We start from the raw sequence: 21,618 nt of genomic DNA on the forward strand, positions 1-21,618 counted from the left end.
TCTAGATGCTGATAGGTCTCCCTTGAATTTTCAGATTTTTCTATGTTTCGTTCTCTTTTTGTCATTTTCTCTCATGCTATGATTTACATTAGATATGAGCTTAAGGATGGTTATAATGACACTTCTATTGCCCCATAAGGCTGCAAGCAAATTCAGCAATCATGTCTCAGGTAGATGTATTCAACTAGCTAAGACAGAAGTGGAGATCCATTTCGCTTGCTTCACGAGCTTATGACAAAATATTGTTTCACAAGCTCATGGAGTAACCATCCAGACAATAGTAAGATATGTTAATTCACGTGACTCTCTCCAAATTACCCTTTTTTTCAGGTAATTCAGTTTTTTCTTTAATTTACCATCTGTAGGCAAGTGACTATCAGGTAGCTCCTCTTTTTTCTCTCAAGAAGTTCCTTGGGATTGCCCCAGTTCAATGCACTGAAGAATCACCTGAGCCATTGAGTTATGGAATTACACAGCATGAAAATGGACTCTTCAGTCCAATCTGGCTGATGCCCTCCTGAGCTTCTCCCATTTACATGCATTTGGTCTATATCTTTCTCAGCGCTTTCTATCAATGAACGTCCAAATGTCTTTAAAGTACACAATTGTACCCACCTCTACCTCTTCCTCTAGCAGCTCATTCCAGATGCCCACCACCCTCTGTGTGAAAAAAGTTGCCTCTTATGTCCTTTCCTCTTTAACCTGAAATATACGTTTTGGTCCTCTTCCTTGAAAAAAAATGATTGCAGCTGCTCTACCTTATCAGTGCCTCTCATGATCTTATAGATATCTGCAAGATATCACTCAGCAATCTTTTTCTCTCCACTTTTACTGTCTTAGGCTATATCAAAGTCAACCACGATTAAAATCCCAACTTCTCTGATTTAGTTTGCAGCAGTCCCCATGAGGGTGGTACCTGCAGTGCAAAGACATGAAGAAAATCTCACGTGTAAAGGGACATACGTTTATTGAGCTTTGGACACTGAGGTAAATTAATCTGCATCTCTGCAAGATATTGTGAGTGGTTCATGTTATCCAGGGTTTTGTGATGGAAATTCATTGTGGCATTATGGTGTTCCATAGTAGGACCAGCTTGGATGAGGATCATCAGTTGAAATGGAGTGTTTTAATATCTTTCTAAAATGTACAGATACATCCGGTTAACCATCCAGTTAAAAGGAAGTAAGTGTTTTTGCATATTAATTAACTTAAAGCCACAATTATATTTTAAAAAGAAACATATTCACAATCATGATAATTCTCATCCTATGACAAGGTGAAGGGGGAAACATTTTCATTCTTCATTTCAGGCAAAGCCGGGGGGGCGGGGGGTCAATTCTTATTAATCCAAGTATTCCTTTTGTCCATCATAGTGGTTCATCTGATACAAATGGTCACTATATTATTGTTTTGGGGAAATTATATAATAAAATGATAGTTTTTGTATTGTTTATGGCCCCAAAAGTTTTTTGATTGTTTTTTTTCTCTTTACCAGATTTGAATTTATACTTTCTGGTGCTAGGTCGGGATTGTAATTGTTGGTTAGATTCTGCTTTGGTCTGTTCATCCCTTTATCCTGTTACAATAAGTAAATCTTCCTCATTAATTCATTTTTTTCTTATCAGATTATGGTATCTCTGACATTTGGTGTTTTCTTCATCCAAGTAGGAGAGAGTATCCTTTCTTTTCAGGCATTCATCACACTTTGTCTTGAATTAGCTATTAATAATCAATTGATCCCATTGATTTGTTTTTGTAATTATCAGAGTATAGTAATATCAGATCACACCCCTGTGGAATTATCCATGACCTTTCCTGGCCTCCTTCAAATAAAAAAATTGGCATTTCAATTTGACTTTTCTATCAGTTGACTTGATGAAATTTATGTAAGAGTAGATAACTTTTTTCTTTAATACAAAAACTTTGTTAGAAATTTCAATTTTGATTGTTTGGGATGCTATGATAGCTTTTCCCAGGGAACAGATTATTTCTTATACTGTGAACATAAAAAAGAAGGCCAATAAAGAGAGATTAGAATTAATTAATCAAATTAACAAATAGATCAACAATATGCTCAAGTTAAAAATGCTGATTTATTTTAAAAATGTGTTGAAATTTAAACTAAATATAACTTCTTTTCAATGTATCTGATTGAACGCCAACTTTTGAAAAAAAAAATCAGTTTTATATTCATGGTGACAAATCTGGGAAGCTTTTAGCTAATCAGATGAGACGTTTTGAAGCCAAGCCACAAATTACAAGGATTGAAATGGATGATGGTTACACCTCTACAGATCATTCCAAGATAAATGATACACTTAGCAAATTTTATTACTGATTTTATACTTCTGAATTTCCAGATGATAGCAGTTTGATGAACAGTTTTTTGGATTGATTAAATATACTCTCACTTTCTTTGATTAACCAAGCAAGATTAGATGAGTCTATATTGCAAGACAAAATAGCTACTGTTATTTCTGCATTGCAATCAGGAAAATTTCCAGGACCTCATGGGTTTCTTATGGAGGTTTTTAAATAATTTTCTCAATTGCTTTCACCACACTTAAATTCTGTGTTATCTGATTCATTTAAGCAAGGTAATTTTTCCAGAAACTTTTAATGAAGCATGTATATATCTCATAGTAAAGAAAGGTAAAGATCCACTGAGTGATCCTAGTACAGGGCCTTTTCTTTATTAAATGTTGATGTTAAAATCTTGTCCAAAGTATTGGCCCCTAGATTGGAGAATATTCTACCATCAATCATTTCTAAAGATCAGACTGGTTTTATTAATATACATCAATTATTGGATATTTTGTATTTATCTCCTAGTGTAGTTTCTGAATGTGTTCTTTCTTTAGATGCAGAGAAAGTCTTTGCTCAGGTGGAATGGAAATATTTATTTGCAATCTTACAAAAATTGAATTTTTGCCCATGTTATTTTTGCATGGATTGAACTCCTTTATTCATTCTCTACAGCTTCAATTCTTACTAATTTTGAACAGTCACAGCCTTTTAATCTCCAATGGGGAACCTGCCAAGGGTGTCTTTTAAGTCCATTACTTTTTTGATTGGGCCAAAGAGACATTAGTGATTGCATTTTGAAGGTGTGAGGATATTTCAGGGATTTGTAGGAAGGGAATTGAACATACAGTTACCCGTTATGCAGATGATCTTTTGCTTTTTATATCAAGCCCTGACACTTCCTTACCGTCCATGCTATCACTACTTTATAAATTTAGTCAGTTTTCAGGTTATAGATTAAATTTGCATAAAAGTGAACTTTTCTGCTTGAATGTTCCTGTGTCAGTATACACTAGTCTCCCTTTTAAGACTGAAAAATCAATGTACCTCTCTCGGTATTACAGTTACACAGAATCATAAGTATCTTTTGAAAGAAGATTTCCTTGCTTTATTAAAACGTGAAATAGTCTCTAATGTGATGGTGGCCCTGTCTATATCTTTGGTTGGTCCTATTAGTTCTATTAAAATGAATATTTTACCAAAATGCTTATATCTTTTTCAATCTGTAACAATTTTCAAACCCAAATTGTTTTTTTGATTCACTTGATTTGGCTATATTATCTTATATATATGGAAGGGTAAGCACCCTTGTCTAAATAAAGTTCATCTTCAAAATTCCAAAAGTAACAGAGGTATGGCACTATCTAATTTCAGATTTTATTATTGGCCGGTCAATATGTGAAACCTTATGTTTTAGTTACATTTTCATAATCGAGTGGACCAACCAGTATGGGTAACAATGGAATTGAATTCTGCTAAAAATGTTTTCTATCTCAGCACTTCTCGGATGCTCACTTGCTTTTTCTTAAAATAAATCACTTGACAATCTGGTTGTCAGACAGACGATGAGAGTTCAGAAACTATGTTGGTTTTTCTTTTTCATGTCCTATTCTGTCCAATCATCTTTCTCAACTTTCTTTACCTGATTTTGCTTTTCACGATTGGTAAACATTGGCTAAAGCTTTGTAATTTACCATTTGTATTTTGCATTCCGTAAATATACTATATATGCACACTTAAGTATATTGAATCAGGTCAAATAGTATAAAAAGAAAGAAAGAGATGGTAGCAGCCCTTCCAGCCCACCAGCTCATACTGCCCAAAGACAACAATTAATCAAAGCACCGACAGAATACCCAAGTATTCAGAGGCACTATTCTTTACTGAAGGAGAACATCTATAAGAGGCAGTATCTTAAGAAAGAACCTCTATCCTCAAGGACCCCCATAACCTAGGCCATGCCCTCTTCACTCTGCTACCATTGGGAAAAAGGTACAGGAGCCTGAAGTTGAGCACTCAGCAGCACAAGGACACCTTCTTCCTCTCTGCCATCAGATTCCTGAATAATCAATGAATCACAGACACTAACTCAATTTGCCTTTTTTCCTTTTCTTGCCCTACTTTTATTTATTTTGAAATAAGGTTTATATAAAGGTTTTCACTGTGATGATGCAGTGAAAAGCAAATTTTGTGTCATGTTCATGACAATAAATTCTGATTCTGATAGTTGTGACAATACTGGCTGTATTTTCTCCAGAGGAGGACTCCAGTAGAGTTCTCCTTATTCCCATCTTGCCAATCACAACTCGGCAGAGGACTGTGCTTTTTCCAACCCTGTCAATTTAGTCTCCCAATAGTTTCTGTGCATCTTCCTCTGTCTTACAAGGTTAGGCTTTTCTTTAGGGTGGTAGAAGTCCTCTGTAGCCAAAGTCATTGCTTCCAGTAGGCCAACTTTGGCAACTCCTGGTGAGGAGAGAGCCATAAAAGAAAATCACAGACAAGCACATTCTCATCTCCAACCAGGGTTGAAACCCATACATATTGCAAGTGGAGTTGCTAAAAAGTACTTCAGAGAACTAAGCCTGGCTAACTTCCGATTACTTTAGCAAATTGTCGAGATATCATTCATCTTCCTTTGGCTTGGCTTCGCGGATGAAGATTTATGGAGGGGTAATGTCCACGTCAGCTGCAGGCTCGTTTGTGGCTGACAAGTCCGAAGCGGGACAGGCAGACACGGTTGCAGCGGTTGCAAGGGAAAATTGGTTGGTTGGGGTTGGGTGTTAGGTTTTTCCTCCTTTGTCTTTTGTCAGTGAGGTGGGCTCTGTGGTCTTCTTCAAAGGAGGTTGCTGCCCGCCGATCTGTGAGGCGCCAAGATGCATGGTTTGAGGCGATATCAGTCTACTGGCGGTGGTCAATGTGGCAGGCACCAAGAGATTTCTTTAAGTAGTCCTTGTACCTCTTCTTTGGTGCACCTCTGTATCGGTGGCCAATGGAGAGCTCGCCATATAACACGATCTTGGGAAGGCAATGGTCCTCCATTCTGGAGACGTGACCTACCCAGCATAGTTGGATCTTCAGCAGCGTGGATTCGATGCTGTCGGCCTCTGCCATCTCGAGTACTTCGATGTTGGTGATGAAGTTGCTCCAATGAATGTTGAGGATGGAACAGAGACAACACTGGTGGAAGCGTTTTAGGAGCCGTAGGTGATGCTGGTAGAGGACCCATGATTCGGAGCTGAACAGGAGTGTGGGTATGACAACGGCTCTTTATGAGGCTAATCTTTGTGAGGTTTTTCAGTTGGTTGTTTTCCAGACTCTTTTGTGTAGTCTTCCAAAGGCGCTATTTGGCTTGGCGAGTCGGATCTCATTCATCTAACACAAACCAAAACATGATCCTAAGAACCATCAGTCTAAAAAGACTTGATATAATATTGATAGTTCCTATAACACACTGAATGGATCCATCATTAGCTACTGCATTATTTTCCTTTGATTTCTCCTGTCATTTATTGTAGGCTGAATTGTTATCTTAAGGCACGAGTGGGTTTGAAATGTAGTGCAGGAAACTCAATGCACGTCCCTGGAGTTGTTAACAATGAACGAGTAGATGTCTGAGCATGTTTATATTTGTCTTGGAAAGAGGATAGTTGTTGTCTTAATTCCTAGTTTCCAAATTATAGTTCTGTTTGAAGCTTAGGAAATTGGAAGGAAATATATATAACAAATAAATAATGCTGGGTAATTGCAATGTTAAAATAAAGATAAATATTCAGGGACATTTAATTCCCTGAACAATTTTATAAAATCTCAGAATATCTGGCTCAGAGATTTAATGAAAGGGAGATGATTGAACATAAGCAGTCGAACTGAACTTAATACTCTTTCAACAACTAAAGTGCAGGGATTTCAACACACATATATCTACTTCATCTTTCAAAATGAAGAGTTTTTTTTTCTTTTGTACCAGCCAAAGATTGTTCTTTTTCAATCTATGCTGAGGAAAACCAGAGCATATGATTACATTCCATTGCATCATGACTCTTAAGTTATGTTTCTCATGGGCAGTGAGAATGCTGAATGCCCAAAGGAACTGCTTATACTAACCATCCCAACTTACATATTCATAAAGCAGTATTTATTTATTTATTTATTTGTATTTGTGAGTACTTGTCCTGCATATATATTTTTTGTCTGTATATGTGTTATGTCTGGTTGCTTGTCTGCATGTTGTAATGTAGATAAATATTGGGAGAGTTTGGTAAAATTAGAGTAGGTTACATACATACACACATTTTAAAACAGATTTTATTTGAAATACTGAAGAATTCATATTCAGTGAATTTACATAAACTATGGAGAATGCTATGCACATTTCACAAGTAGGTGCTAATTGAAATGACATCATTAAAGCAACAAGGAGGAGACACTGGCAGTTAAAAAACTCTTTGCAAGGGATTTGACAGAGTGCATAGAAAGGTTACCCCCTGGGTTTTGTTTACCTAAAAGCAACAGCTTGACCAAGAAGACTGACTCCTATTGTTTGCTGGAGAAGGACAGGGGTTTTGCAAGTGAGAGAGTCACATGGACTTTTTGGCAGTCTGAGTTGGGGGGAGAGAGAGAGAGAGAGGGGTGTAACAAACTCTCTCAGCTAATGTGTGTGACACTGAATGCAGCTGAACAGTACAAGCCAGGAAGCTTGTTGGAACTGAAACAGAAAAGCTCCAGAGCAGTGGATGGCTGGAAGTTCTATCTGTCTGATGTTTCTCTTGGAATAAGTGGAACAGAAAGGAACTCTGTACTAGCCTGAAAGAAAGAGGTTATCATCTGGAGAACCCTGATGGGGCACATTCATCAGCAAGACATTAAGGTGACTAATGGTGGTACCTCAGTTGTGGAAATCCTGGAACAACAAATCTCTCTCTGCAAACCCTACAAGAACCTTCCTGAATGGTAAGCATTTACCTTTCGAGAACCAAAGCCTGGTGAACTTTATACATGTTAAATTCTTTGAACAGTATAAGAATTGCATGCAACCAGAGAACTTGGAAGAAGGAAAAGTGAGATTGAACTGTGAACCAAATAACTTTTCTTACATTTACACACACATAACATACATGTATGCCTAGAATTAGAAGGGGGTTAAGTTAGGTTTAGTTAAGTTAATAGAGATAAGTTAAAGTTTGATTTTGTTTTCATGTTTAAAGATAATTAAAACAACTTTTGTTTAACTGTTTGTCGTGGTGAATATCTATTGCTCCTGGATTTTGGGGTTCTTTGGGCTCTTAACAAAGTATTGTACGAAGGACTTGACTTTGAGATGTTGGTGTAATGCAGATTTCTCCCTTAAATGCAGGTCATAAGCCTAATTGATCAAAGATGAACACACACACACACACACACACACACACACACACACACACACACACACACACACACACACACACACACACACACACACACACACACACACACACACACACACTTCAATTTGAAAGATACATTTGTGAGCTGTGACATTAACTCTTCAATAACGTCCAGTGACAATGGAATGTTAGTTTATCATCTCCAGGCTTTTCCCTACTTGAGCAGGTAGCACAATCCCTCTGGCTCACTAGTAATTTAAGATGTCATTGATTACTTCGGGATTAGGTATGGATTAAAGTAAACTTTGGGTCATTGTGTGGGAGTGATTGTAAGGTTTCTAACTTTCTGATGCGCGGTATGAAATCTATAATTTCTGCTTTCTCACAGCTGTGAGCACCTGGGCTGGATTCTGATCTCGAGGGTGATGTGTGCTCAGTTTGCAAGTTCCCTCCACGATGATATGAGATTCCACCAGATGTTTGTTTCCTTCCAAATCCCTAGGACATCCTGCTAGATTAATTGTCTGCTGTAAGATATTCCTTTGCACAGGTTGATGGTAAAGGGAATCAAAGAGATGTAGACAGGCATGTGTGAGAGAGTATGCAAAAAAAGAAATGGCAGTGCTGCTGGCACTGCTCTAACAGCAGTGCTACTGTTGGTGTGGATCCAGGGAGAGCAGGGAGTGAAGTCACAGCACTCCCCCCTGGGGTCTAACCTCCCAGTCTGACTCCCATTGGATCTGTACAAGCCTGTTAAAGGAGCTGACAGTGGTTTATTTTAAAATTCTGTGACTCTGCAGTCTAGGCCCCAGATGGTGGAGCCTATGATCACCAGTGGCCATGAGGGGTTGCAGACATTGGGGAAGTAGAGGGCTGACATAGGACACCAGAAAATGGAGAGACTTTCCCCCCTGTTTGAGAAGGAGAAGCAGAGGAGATGACTCACGGGACAGTGATCATGACGGCAGATCAGTGAGGAGCTCTGAAGCTGAAGAATACACTGGTGGCAGGCTGTTGGTGACCTGAGATGAGGAACACACGCAGGTAGTGGGTTGCTGGAAACTGGAGTCATAGGACTCACACCAGGCTGCGGATTGCTGGAGACTCAAGACTGGCAGAGGAGGTACAAGGTATCGGAACAAGAATGCAAGAGGGCACTGGAGGTTTCCTGATTGTGTCAGAGGTGTGCATCTGGAGCTCGGGTTGCTGATGGTTTGGATTGAAGTCTGTGTGGCTGTAGTGGCTGCGGGAGTGCTGGAGGGGAAATTAAGGATATTCAGTGAATGGGGGATTCTCTTTTGCTTCTCTTTCTCTGGGTGTAAAAGGCACTGGGCAATTTTTGCTGACAGTGATCTTTGACTAACTTATGGTAGACTAAAGGAAATTTTGTGTAATATCACATTTTCTGTTTTATTACGTTACAATAAAAAATTCTTGAATAACATGCAGGAGTGCATTGAACTGAGTGGATGCATGGGACTAATGGATTGCCTCCCCAGAGATACTTCAACTGGCCTTCTTTGATGTAAAGAAGTAAAAGGGAATATCTGCTGTCTTATTACAATTATAGCCAAGATTTTTGCCAATGGTTATGATAGCATTTTTGCTTCATCTGCTTCATTCCATGCCCTAAAGACATTATTCAATCCAGCCAATGTTTCCAAATGAGTGAATTAGTGAATCAGGTCAAACGACGATTGAAAATTCATAATATTGGGGCCAATGAGTGCACAAGAATGAGGTCTAGCTGAGTTCACAATCTGTGGAATTTGTTGCCACAGGTGGTTGTGGAGGCCAAATCATTGGATGTATTTAAGGCAGAGATTGATCGTTTCTTGATTAGCCAGGTCATCAAAAGACCCTTTTAGAAAGCAAAAAAATCTGAAAGTAAAGGCGGAGATTCTCCGCACTTACATCACAAACCTTACATTTGTAAATGGTCTGTGAGCAGCTCCAAGGCACAGACATCGATCTTTCTGTAGGCTTGTGTCAGAGGTGGAGCGGAGCACTCCTCCTTGCTCCTTAAATGTTCAGCCACTGCAAGTGGCTGGATAGAAGTGGGCTGATGACATCATGATGATGCTGTCAGCCCGTGACCCAGGACTGTTTAGTGAACGTATTATGCCAGAGTATCGCGGAATAGTCATCATCGGTGTGACCACCGCCGTTACCCACAGCCGCACCTTAGGGACCCCAGTCTTGCTGCTCCGCTCATTCGTCCTTCTCAATTTCCCGGTCACAATGGGTCAGAATCACAAAGCCGGGGTCCCGAAAGTGCGGTGGCCGGTGGCGGTGGCGGCCACATCGATGATGAGTATTTTCACTGATGATTTGCAATATCCAGAACCAAGTACTAACAGGTGAGTGAGAGTGAAATATAAACACTGTGAAAATGATCAATGGCTGACTTACTTACCCATAATTTCACACGCAACTGGAACTCCTCTGTATATTCCAGAATGGTTCCAGCTGCCTGGGCAATTATGGGTAACAAAATTGCCCATTGCTCATTGTGTATTTATGCTGGACGGCACCACGGCAACTGTCACCCCACCTAGAGCAGCTCCAGAGGATGCACTGAGCTGCTGCTAAGCATAAAAGTGATGCTGAAGCAGCCTTTTAGAGCTGCTCTATAAAAAGGTAAATTAAATTTTTTTCTCCACAGATGGAGCTGGTCTCAAAGCAAAGGCCCTCCATAAAAAATACCTAAAGGTTATGGGGAGAAGGCTGGGCAGTGGGGCTGAGTGGGAAAATGGATCAATTCATGATTGAATGGCAGCCAGACTCGATGAGCTGAATGGCCTATTTCTGCTCCTATTGTCTTATAGTTTATATGATGATCTCTCATCTTTGTCAATATTTGTTATAACTGTTTTTTATTTCCAGATTTTATTTAAAACAATTTAATTTTTCAGACTCACCAGAAAGAATTGAAGTCATGTTATTCTTGGATTATTAAGACAGGTCTTGACTATAGCCATGAGAGTATCCATGAGTGGCTTCATATAAGGCCTTCAAAAATCATAAATTATTTTTTGGAGTAGGTTGGCTTTCAGTTAGCTTATAATTTTCACAAAGCAGAGTGAGGCAAAATATATATAAAGTTCTTGCCTCCATCCACTGAACACTTGTGGTTTATTTTATGGTGCCCATTTCTGAATTGTTCTTTGTACACAGAAAGAGGAAAAAAAAAGAATGATTTATTTTAAAAACACTAATTAAACATTCTCTGACATCAGTTACCAGTAAATAACAAATACAAGTGTCATGTGATCACCGAATGAAATTTACAGATTTCAAGGCAGAAAGCTATTAACTTAGTGTTGTAAACACCATCACATGCAATAGAGCATTCAACAAATTGTACAATTCAACCTTGACCAAGCAATGCTAATGGTACCCTTCAACTGCATACAGCAGACAGTGAAACTGAGTGTTATGTACAACTACTTTTAAAATATGCTTTTCATTAAACATTAACTAAATGGGAAATGGTCTGCTTTGCTGAATAGTATTGGTGGGTCATGAATATTTCTAGTAGCTAGAGCTACATGCCAATGACATTCCACGCAGTGGGACATGTCTATTATTTTAGTATTTTCAGTGGAGATCATTACTAGTTTAATGAGCTGTCTGAAATTTAATTATACTGTTCATATTTAGTGGTTCGGTCTGTAAGAAAATGATCAAATAATAATTTACAAGAAGGCACAATATGTGGGAGCCTGCAAGTGCAAATCTGAAATCTACAGGAAATTCAAAGAGTGGGAAAAAAAAGAATTGAAAGGAGAAAGAATTTCCAGCTCAAAGCCATTAAACTCAGTTCATATTCTTTACAGAGACCAGAGCAAAGTACTTTAAAAAGAGATTTGCAGTTCCGAGCTTCAAAGTCAATGGGAAATATAAAGAAAGTTTCAAGTGCAAATCCTGGAACCACATCCAACAGGAAATTTATGGAGAAAAAGAACATGTTGGAGCTTAAGAAAAAAATTATCCAGCGGGGAACAGCTTTTCAGCTGAAATACAAAAATCACCCAGCCAAACTGGAAAATCCAGGTAGGCTTCAGCCATATGAAACAGGCCAAATCCCTTCATACCAATCAGCCTGCCATCAAAGTTGATGAAAGGCATTGCCTGGTGTTCCACCAGGAGAGCTTGCCTGCTGAGCTGAAGTTGAGTTCTGCTGGAAACACTCATCATAGCTTGAGTCCTAAAACTCAATTTAAGGGCAGAATGCCAGACAGAAGGTAATGGTGATTGTTCTGAGCTTCAAGATGTAATCTGATTGGGGAAGGCTGACATCAATGAGGGCTTGTGGGAAAACTCTCCACTGAGTGCAGTCACACTTTTAATGCTAAGTCAGAACTGTCACTGAGAAGATGGCTTTGAGCCACCTTGAACCATCACACTCTGGACTGCTCTTGAGTTAGAAATTGCAAGCTTTTGACCCAGCATCAATGAAGGAATATAGTGGGACTAAAGGGGAACATGCAAGTGCTGGTTTGCCCTTGTCCTTCCTGGTGGAAGAGTTCCCAGTCTTGCTCCAGTAGGTATTTTATCAAATGCCTGAATTTTGCTTTGCAGCTGGTAGAAAGTGTTTGGGAAGTCGGGAGATAGGCCATTTGCCATATTGTCACCTGCCTCTGACCTACACAAGTGAAAAAAAATTAAGGGATGGACAATAATTGCTTATACTGTACACATCATCTGAATGAATGAAAAATATTGGTATGTTTTAAACCTACAATAATATGTTTTTTATAAATTTAAACAAATATTACTATAGTCTCTTTGAAGTGGTTGGTGCAAATGCTAACTTTACATCGAAGAAGAATTAAATCTGGTTTTCAAATATGATCACAATCTCCGACAATGGGTGTGATCTGTGAAACAATCATTGAGATATTAGGTGCTTGTGCAATTTAATGCTTGGGCACCATTGGTGTGTTTCAGTAAGAGTTCGAAGTGTAGAGAAGGCAATATCACCATGTGGTGGCATTTTCCAGACATCTGGAACTTTCCTGTGTGTTTTTTTCTTCTCATGGTTATGTTAAAATTAGACAGCCTGGGGCCAATGGCTACAGGCCAGTGTTTGGATGGAATGCCTGAATATTAGTTGGCATGGCCAATAATTAGATTGCTTTGCTTTATGGAAATTGTTCAAAATTGTTCTGAAGCTTTCATCTTCACTCCCAACTGCACATGCGCGCGTGTGCGCACGCACACACACACACACACACACACACACACACACACACACACACACACACACACACACACACACACACACACACACACACACACACACACACACACACACACACACACTCTCTCTCTCTCTCTGAAAAAAATTCAATTAATTTCACCCCCTTTTCCTTTTGAAATTCAGCGGAGAATCGAGTACTGTCTGCAAGAAAAACAGAATGTTGGAGAAACTCAACAGGTCAAACAGTGTATTTTATGTAGCAAAGCTAAAGATACATTACCAATGTTTCAGGCTTCAGCCCTTCATCAAATCTTGATGAAACGGTCAAGCTTGAAATGTTGGTTATGTATCTTTGTTTGACCTGCTGACTTTCTCCAGCATAGTATTTTTACTTCAAAAATTGTTTGTAGATTTAAGTATTTTACTGTTCCCTACAAAAAAAAAAGTTTGTATGTTTTCCCTTTTCTACATAGGTTTCCTCCTCTGGTTTCTCCTACCATTTAAAACATATGAAGGTTGTAGGTTAATTGGATACAATTGGACAGCACGGGTCCATGGGCCAGAAGGGCCTGTTACCGTGCTGTATGCCTAAATTAAAAAAAAAATAAAACATTTGGAACTAATATATTCCAAAAAAAGAGAATCAACAGTGCTAGTCAGTCAGAAGATTCAAGTGGGAGGTGGCTTCACTTAGTTTCTGGTTTAAAATATATACAAGACAAGCTTTGATGATGAACACCTAGACCTGTTCTTCATTATTGTCTTTTAAACTGCATAACTCTGCTGTTTGAGGAATGAAGTCGCTTGTTTGAACATCTCTATTTAATGGCAAAACATCATAGGATCTGCATCATTTGGCACGAGTTACAACACATAAGCAACTTAATAAGCTGAAAAAAAGTGAACCTGACTTGGTTATAGTCTCAATCTACAAATATATTGCAACTTTGGAAACTGCACATTGTTATGAATAATTTGCAAGTAAGTGGTCAATTTTCAGTAAGTTCTTTGTCCTCTTTAACCAATAGATACGTTGACCTGTTAGCTCTCAAGAAGTGGTTGTTTAGCTCCCCCTTGTGAACCATACCATTAGATTAAAGTCAACATTATGATTTACTTTTAAGTAGTGGACAAAAAGTAGCATTACATCTTTGGTGGAACACAATTTTAATGAACTGGGCTCGATTGTCCATGTGGGATCTGCATATGAATTCTCCCATCTTCCAAAGACCTGCTGGGTGATAAGTTAAGCAAATGCTGTATATTGTACTTAGGTGTGTGGCTGGAGATTCAGAAGGGTAGATGGTCATTGTTGGGTATGAGAGAGAGAATAAATTAGAGGGAAATAAACTGGGTGATGGAAATGCACTGAGAGGTAGTACAGACTGAACTGGCTGGACGGCAATTTGAAAAACACAGCAATTAGGAATAAAATTCAGACCATCACCCAAGATCCATTGAAGTATCATGACACAAATGCTTTTATTTTAATTTTATTATCTTTCCTCTGCAGACCCTTTTGAAAAACCATTGATGTCCCAATTAACATTATTTAACAAATGAATGGAAGCAGAAATATAATATCCAGTGCCAAAGCTTCCAAACAATAGGACAATCCATTTTAAATACCAATAACTCTCTTGAATTGGTTTGTAATGTTCCAATTTGCCAACTTGATCCTGGCAGAGGTAAACACTCTAATCCTCTCAGTACCTTGTGTCAGTACATCAATGTTTAATATCCGACCATTTTCTTTTGCAAGTGCCTTTCTCCATTCTATTAGCAACGCCATATTCTTGCAGGTCATAAAGAATGAGTTTTCTTTCTTTAAAAAAAAATCAATTATATACTCAAAACATTATTTTATGTTATGAGACTAATGTGCAGTTATGGATACAAAACAGTTGTCAAAACAGTTGTTCCCTTCAATTTATTAAGAAGAGAGAAATATTTTAGGTCAGTAATAAATCAACAGATAGATGATATGTGCCAAGTAATTATTTAGATAGTCCCATGTTAATGATACTCAGAAATACTAACAAGTTGGCAACACCATTGTTTCCTTAGGGCTGGCATGTAATTCCATTCAATGAGCAGAGATTAAATAAGCTGGCCCTTTGCTCCAGCGCTTGACATGAGGCTGATTTTAAAAGTGTTTTGTGCAGAATTTTTCCCCTCAGCAACAAATCCAAGAAACGTACACAAAATGGTGCACCTCATTAAGAATACAAAAATAACAGGAACCAGAATACCTGACAAGAAACTTGGAGCATAGTATGCAATTCCATTAAAAAACACTAAATTGGTTCCAAGCATTAGCTCCCACACACATGAATATGCTCTCCAATTGGCCTGAGACACAAAATTTTGGAAAAGCAATGACCAATATTGTTGCCTTGCATTAAGCGGCATTTATGATATTTTTGGAAAATCTTTGTAATTAATGTTAAAAAATGATACAATGATCTAATTTACACAGAAGTGTCCTCCTAATATCGTTATAAAATATAAAGCTGAAGCATCAGTACTATTTCTCTCAGCACAAATTGCTATCTAATCTGAGAATTTCCTGAATTTTCTATTTTTATTTCAGATTTCCAAAATCTTTACTACTTTTCAAGATTTAATTATTGTCATGTCACAGTACAGAACATGTCATTATATATGTAAGGCAGAGTTGCTATTAGTGAAGCCTAGCGCCCCTTACAGTAAGAGAGGAAGAGAAGCAAAAGAGAGTTCCTTCAGAGTCACTGAATGTCTATGGATTCATCTCTAGTGCTCCGGCAGCTTCTGCAGCCACACAGACTCCTGTTCGATCCATCAGCAACCCCAGCTCCACATCCAAAATTTTGACATGATCAGGAAGCTTTCAGTGGCCAAGGCCATTCGGGAGCCCTTCTTGCCCTCAGCACCCTCTCAAATCCCGGCTCAAATTTCCTGATTTCCAGCAGCCCACAGTCTGTGTGGGTCCATTAGCAGCTGAGTCCTTTGCTGGTTCGCTGCCGTGGTCACCCTCCCTGTATGGTCATCTCCTCTGTACCTCCTTCTCAACAGGAGGGAGGTGGTGTTCTCCTTGTGTATCGTGCCCTGTGCCAAGCCACTGCTCCCCAGACTCTGCAACCCTTGTGGCCATTGCTGAGCACAGACGCTATGATTTTGGGCAGAGACCTCTGCCTTTACAGGATTTTATTTATAAACACTGTTGGCACCTTTAACAGACTGTTTAAAACCTGAATAGAGCTGCCGGCATTAAGACTGGGTGGTTAAACTCTTCAGATCAGAGCTGTGTCTCTGGTCTCCCGGGTCTGTGCCCACAGCGACACTGCTGTTACAGTAAATCTGACAGTGCTATCCTTATAGTTTGGACTATGATTTTTTTGGCTATTTTTAGGATTATTTGTAGGATTTGGAAATCAGATCAAAATCAGCAAGCAAGAATTTTGCCCATTGGTACCAAATTTACCAAACTTCCTTCCCACCATTTCCTGTTTCCAACTGGTTGCCTTTCAAATTAACCTGTTTATGGTGAAAGTGAACAGACCTGTTCTTTTTGGCTTCTGAGAGTTGAGTTTTGAAATGTCAGATAGATTCCAGCCAATCTGCTAAATTAGTTGGCTCATCTCTTGTCCTGCTGTTACATATGAAGAGGAGATAATGTGTGAAATTGAGAGCAGTGTCAGAGGAGGTAGTTTAACAATGGACATACACAGCTGGGGAAATTCATATTCAGTCTAGTCGGAGTTCCTCTAAAATATTCAACTGAGAATATCTTCATAACAGAAATTATGTTGGTTGATTTTGAACAATCAATGTTATATATAGAGAGCAATGCTTAAAGTGTATACAAGCACTTGTGAATGTGGTTATCATTACATTTTTATGAAGTGTTTATATGGTGCTGCAAGTTTATAACATTGTGTTTGGCATTTTGAGGAAGTAGTTCCACATTGCCTGATAAAACAGTGTTATTCATTTGTTTAACCAAAGAGTTTGAGTTCATTGTCTAATGCATAAGTGCAAGGTACACGTGTCTGAAGTTTTTACTTGATTCAGCTAAACAGTTACCTGAGGTAGTACAACAATCACCGTATACATTAAATTAACCCAGTACTGAAGGAGATAATAAAGATAAAGTATAGAGGGAAAAATATTGACTATTACAGGTAGTGCAAGAAAATAAAGTGGTGTTTCAATAGTATATTGAATAGTGTAGTATATAGTCGGATCTTCTCGGCTGTCTCAGAGTTGTGTATGTTTCAGGTACCATGGGGGGGGGGGGTTTCAAGAGCCTGATAGATGTTGGATAAAACCTGTTCTTGAATCTGGAGGTGCTGGACTTCAGATTTCAGTTCCTCAGTGTGAAGAGGTTGTGACCAGGTTGATGGGGGTCCTTAATGATACTTGTGGCAGCGGCTCATGAAGATAACTTCAAAGGATGGAGCTTCTCAGAGGGTCAGGCAGCATCCATCGAGTGAAATGGACACTCAACATTTAAGATTGGGATTCTTTTTGAGACAGAATACAGAATACTACAGCACAGTGCAGGCCATTCGGCCCTTGGTGTTGTATCGACTCATATATTCCTTTAAAAATTATGAATCCCTCCCTATCCCATAATCCTCCATGTGCCTGTCTAAGAATTTCTTAAATGCCCCTAATATTTCAGCCACCACCACCAACCCGGGAAGGTTTTCCAGGCATCCACAACTCTGCAAAAAAAAACATCCTGGTATCTCCCCTAAACTTACCTTCCTTCACTTTGAACACATGTCCTTTTTTATTTGCTGTTCCTGCACTTGAAACAGGCACTGGTTGTCCACCCTATAACCTTGTAACCTCTCATAACCTTGTAGACCTCTATCAAGTATCCTCTCATCCTTCTACACTCCAAAGAGAAAAGTCCCACCTCTGCTAATCTTGCCTTGTAAGAGTTGTTTTCTAATCAAGGCAACATCCTCTGCACCATAGCTTCCACATGCTTCCTATAATGAGATGACCAGAAGAGAAATCAATTCTCTAAGTGTGGTCTTACCAGAGATTTGTAGAATTTCAGCATGACCTCACTACTCAATGCAGTCCCCATTATGAAGCCCAACATCCCATCGGCCTTTTTAACTATCCTATCAACCTGTATGGATTTGAACCCCAAGGTCCTTCTGTTCATCCACACTACCAAGTAACCGACCATTAACCCTGTATTCGGCCTTCTGGTTTGCATCACCTCACACGTATCCAGATTGAACTCCATCTGCCAATTTTATGCCCAACTCTGCATCCTATCTACATGGTCTTGTAACCTCCAACAAGGTTTAGTTCCATCCACACCTCCTCCAACCTTCGTGTCATCCACAAATTTTCTGACCTATCCTTCTTCCTTTTCATCCAGGTCATTTATAAAAATCACAAAGAGCAGGGGTCCTAGAACAGATCCTTGTGGCACTTCACTAGTGACTGACCTCCAAGCAGAATACTTCCCTTCCACTACTACTCTCTGCTTTCTTCCTACAAGGCATTTTTTTATTCACTCAGCCAAGATTCCATTAATCCTGTGCCTCCTGACTTTCTGAATTTCTTTCATGGGGGACCTTGACAAATGCCTTGCTAAAATCCATCTAGACCACATCTACCACCCTACCCTCAACAATTTCTTTTGTTACCTTCTGAAAAAACTCAATTAGGCTCGTTAGGCATGAATTTCCCTTCACAAAGCCATGCCGATGATCCTTGAGTAGACTGTACTTCTCCAAATGCTCATAGATCCTATCCTAAAGAATCCTCTCTATTAGTTTGTACATCACTAACGAAGGACTCACTGGTCTATAATTGTCAGGATTCTCCCTATTACCTTTTTTAAAAAAGGGGACTATATTTGCCATTCTCCAATCCTCTGACACCTCCCCTATGGCCAAAGAGGACTCAAAGATCATAGCTACTGTTCCAGCTACCTCTTCTCTCACTTCCCACAGCAGCCTGGGATATATTATGTCTGGGACTGGGCACTTATCAATCTTAATGTTTTTAAGGAGATCCAACACTTACTCCTATCTCCACATTGTCCGAGATACAGGTCTGTTCAATTTCGACCTCACCGTGATCAAGGTACTTTTCTCTTGTGAATACTGATACAAATATTAATTTAGGTTCTCCCCAACTTCTTCTGCCTCCAGGCACACATTACCTCCTTTATCCTTTAGTGGCCCCTCCTTCATTCTCGACATCCTTCAGTTCTTCACATATGCATAGAACCCCTTGAGTTTCTACTTAATCCTACATGCCAAAGCCTTCTCATGCCCCCTCAGAGTTCTCCTAAATCCTTTCTTAAGCTCTTTCCTGGATACCATAAACTTCTCATTAGTCCTTCTTGCTTCCTATATCTAACATATGCTTCCTTCTTTCTCTTGCCTATTTGCCTGACCTGTTTAATCAGCCACATTTCCCTGTTCCTACCATATTTTTCTTGTCCCAGTGGGACAAATCTTTCTTCACCCCTGAAAAATGGTCCCTAAACTTCCTCCACATTTCTTCTGTGATTTTACTCTTAAACATCGGTTTCCAATTTACTCTTGCTAGTTCCTGTCTCATCCTTTCAAAATTAGCCTTTCCTGAATTTAACATTTTTTAAAATCCTTTTCCATAGCTATGCTGAAGCTAAAGGAATTGTGGTCACTTTCACCAACATGCTGCTCCCACCGAGAGGTCCTCCACCTGACCAGGTTCATTCTCCAGTTTGGCCTATCTTTTCCTTGATCAGACCACATACTGTGTCAGGAATCCTTCTTGTATATACCTGACAAATTCAGCCCCATCCATTCCTCTTGCAGTCAGGAGGTGCCTGTCAATATTATGGAAGTTGAAATCACTCATAACTACAACCCTGTATTTCCTGCACCATTCCAAAATCTGCCTGCTTATCTGCTCCTTGGTGTCCCGAGGGCTATTAGGGGACCTAGAGACTACTCCCTTCCTATTTCTGACTTCCACACACACCGACACAATGGACACTTCCTCTGCAGCATCCTCCCTTTCTATAGCCATGATACTATCCATGACCAGTAAAGCTACTCTCCACTTCCCCCCCCAACACCCCCCTCCTTTTCTACCTCTCTTCCTATTCCTTTTAAAATACATAATCGCTGGTACCTGCATCAGCCAATCCAGCCCTGCCTCCAACTAAGTTTCAATAACAGCCACAGCATCGTAGTTCCATGGATTGATCCATGCTCACCCCCTTTATTCCTAATACTTCTAGTATTAAAATAGACACATTTCAACCCCTCTAACTGGCTACCTTTATGTTTTGTCTGCTGCTTGTCCTTTCTCACCAAATTAGAGCACATAGCATCATGCTTTTGTCCTTCTACCCTAATCTTTTCACTCACATTCTGATTCCCACCCCCTGCTGAACTAGTTTAAACCATCCCCAACAGCTCTAGCAAACCTGCCCACCAGGATATTAGTCCTTCAATTCAGGTGCAGCCTGTCCTTTTGGTACAGGTCAGGCTTTCCTCAGAAGAGATCCCAATGGTCCAGAAATCCCTGCCCCCTGCACCAACTCTTCAGCCACCCATTCATCTGCCACAACTTCCTGTCCTTACCCTCTCTGGCATGTGGCACAGGCAGCAATCCTGAGATTACCACCCTTGAAGTCATGCTTTTTAACTTATTTCCTAACTCCCTATATTCCCTCTTCAGGACCTCATCCCTACTCCTATCTATGTCATTGGTCCCCATGTAGAGCACAATATCTAGCTGTTCGCCCTCCCCCTCCAAAATGCTATGAACTTGATTAAAGACTTCTTTGACCCTGGCACTTGAGAGGCAAAATACCACCGGGAGCCTCATTCTTATTCACCAAACCTCCTATCTGCTCTCCTAACCAATGAGACCCCAAATACCATAGCTCTCCTCTTCTTCCCCCCTTCTGTTCTGAGGTGAGGGGCCAACCTCTGTGCCAGCAATGTGACCACCATGACTGGTCCCTGGTAGATTTTCTCCCCCAACAGTATTCAAAACAGTATCCTTGTTGCTGAGGGAATGGCCACAGGGGTGTTCTGCACTGACTGCCTCTTCCCTTTCCCTCTCATAACAATCACCCAGCTACCTGTCTCCTTCCTTTAAGGATGACTGTCTCCCTGAAGCTCCTCTCTGTAACAGGCTTTGCCTCCCTAATGATCCTGAGGTCATTCAGCTCTAGTTGCTGTTCCTTAACAAGGATGCACCCCTTGCAGGTGTAGTCTTTTGATTCTTGAAAAAGGATGCCAGCCCAAAACGTTGACTGCCCATTTCACTCCATGGATGATGTCTAACCTGCTGATTCCATCCAACTCATGATTTCAGCATCTGCAATTCTTGTGTTCCACCTCTCCCTTTGTTTTGTAGTCTTGGGGATAAAGGGGATGTTGAGCTCATGTCACAGCAGCTTTTTCTGCTTTAACTTTTGATTTCTCATCCTCAGTTTTTTTTAATTCAGTCCACTGTCAAATGATGTCAGTGAATAATCTAATTCAGTATCATCTATATTACATCTTTAAAATATTTGTTGTTTTTAAAAGTCAGCTGCATGATCAACTTATTGCTCAGGATCTTGAAGAAAATATAAGACTTTGCCTCCTCAAAATAAAATGAACATTTCAATATAATGATTTAAAGAAATAGATTGTTTTTAATTTGAGAAACAAAATACAGTAAAAATTCCTGGATTAGGGGGATTGGCAGATGCCAGATAAGTAAAATTTACGGTTGCTT

The 21,618-nt window shown here is 39.6% G+C and overlaps 1 protein-coding gene across 13 annotated transcripts in view; it reads right to left on the reverse strand.

Moving 5' to 3' along the window:
• The window catches only part of LOC138760976 (astrotactin-2-like), a 1,981,947-nt gene that overhangs the window by 88,376 nt on the left and 1,871,953 nt on the right, over positions 1-21,618 (reverse strand). Inside the window, exon 22 of one of the 13 annotated variants that reach the window (XM_069932494.1) lies at positions 14,443-14,698. The exons of the other annotated variants lie outside the window; for them this stretch is intronic. Coding sequence (XP_069788595.1) covers positions 14,677-14,698 — 22 coding nt within the window. The 3' untranslated portion in view covers positions 14,443-14,676. Of the gene's footprint in view, positions 1-14,442; positions 14,699-21,618 lie in introns of those variants that run through there. 13 annotated transcript variants of the gene reach the window in all.

The sequence above is a fragment of the Narcine bancroftii genome, chromosome 1, assembly GCF_036971445.1.
Source record: "Narcine bancroftii isolate sNarBan1 chromosome 1, sNarBan1.hap1, whole genome shotgun sequence".
Classification (NCBI taxonomy): Eukaryota; Metazoa; Chordata; class Chondrichthyes; order Torpediniformes; family Narcinidae; genus Narcine; species Narcine bancroftii.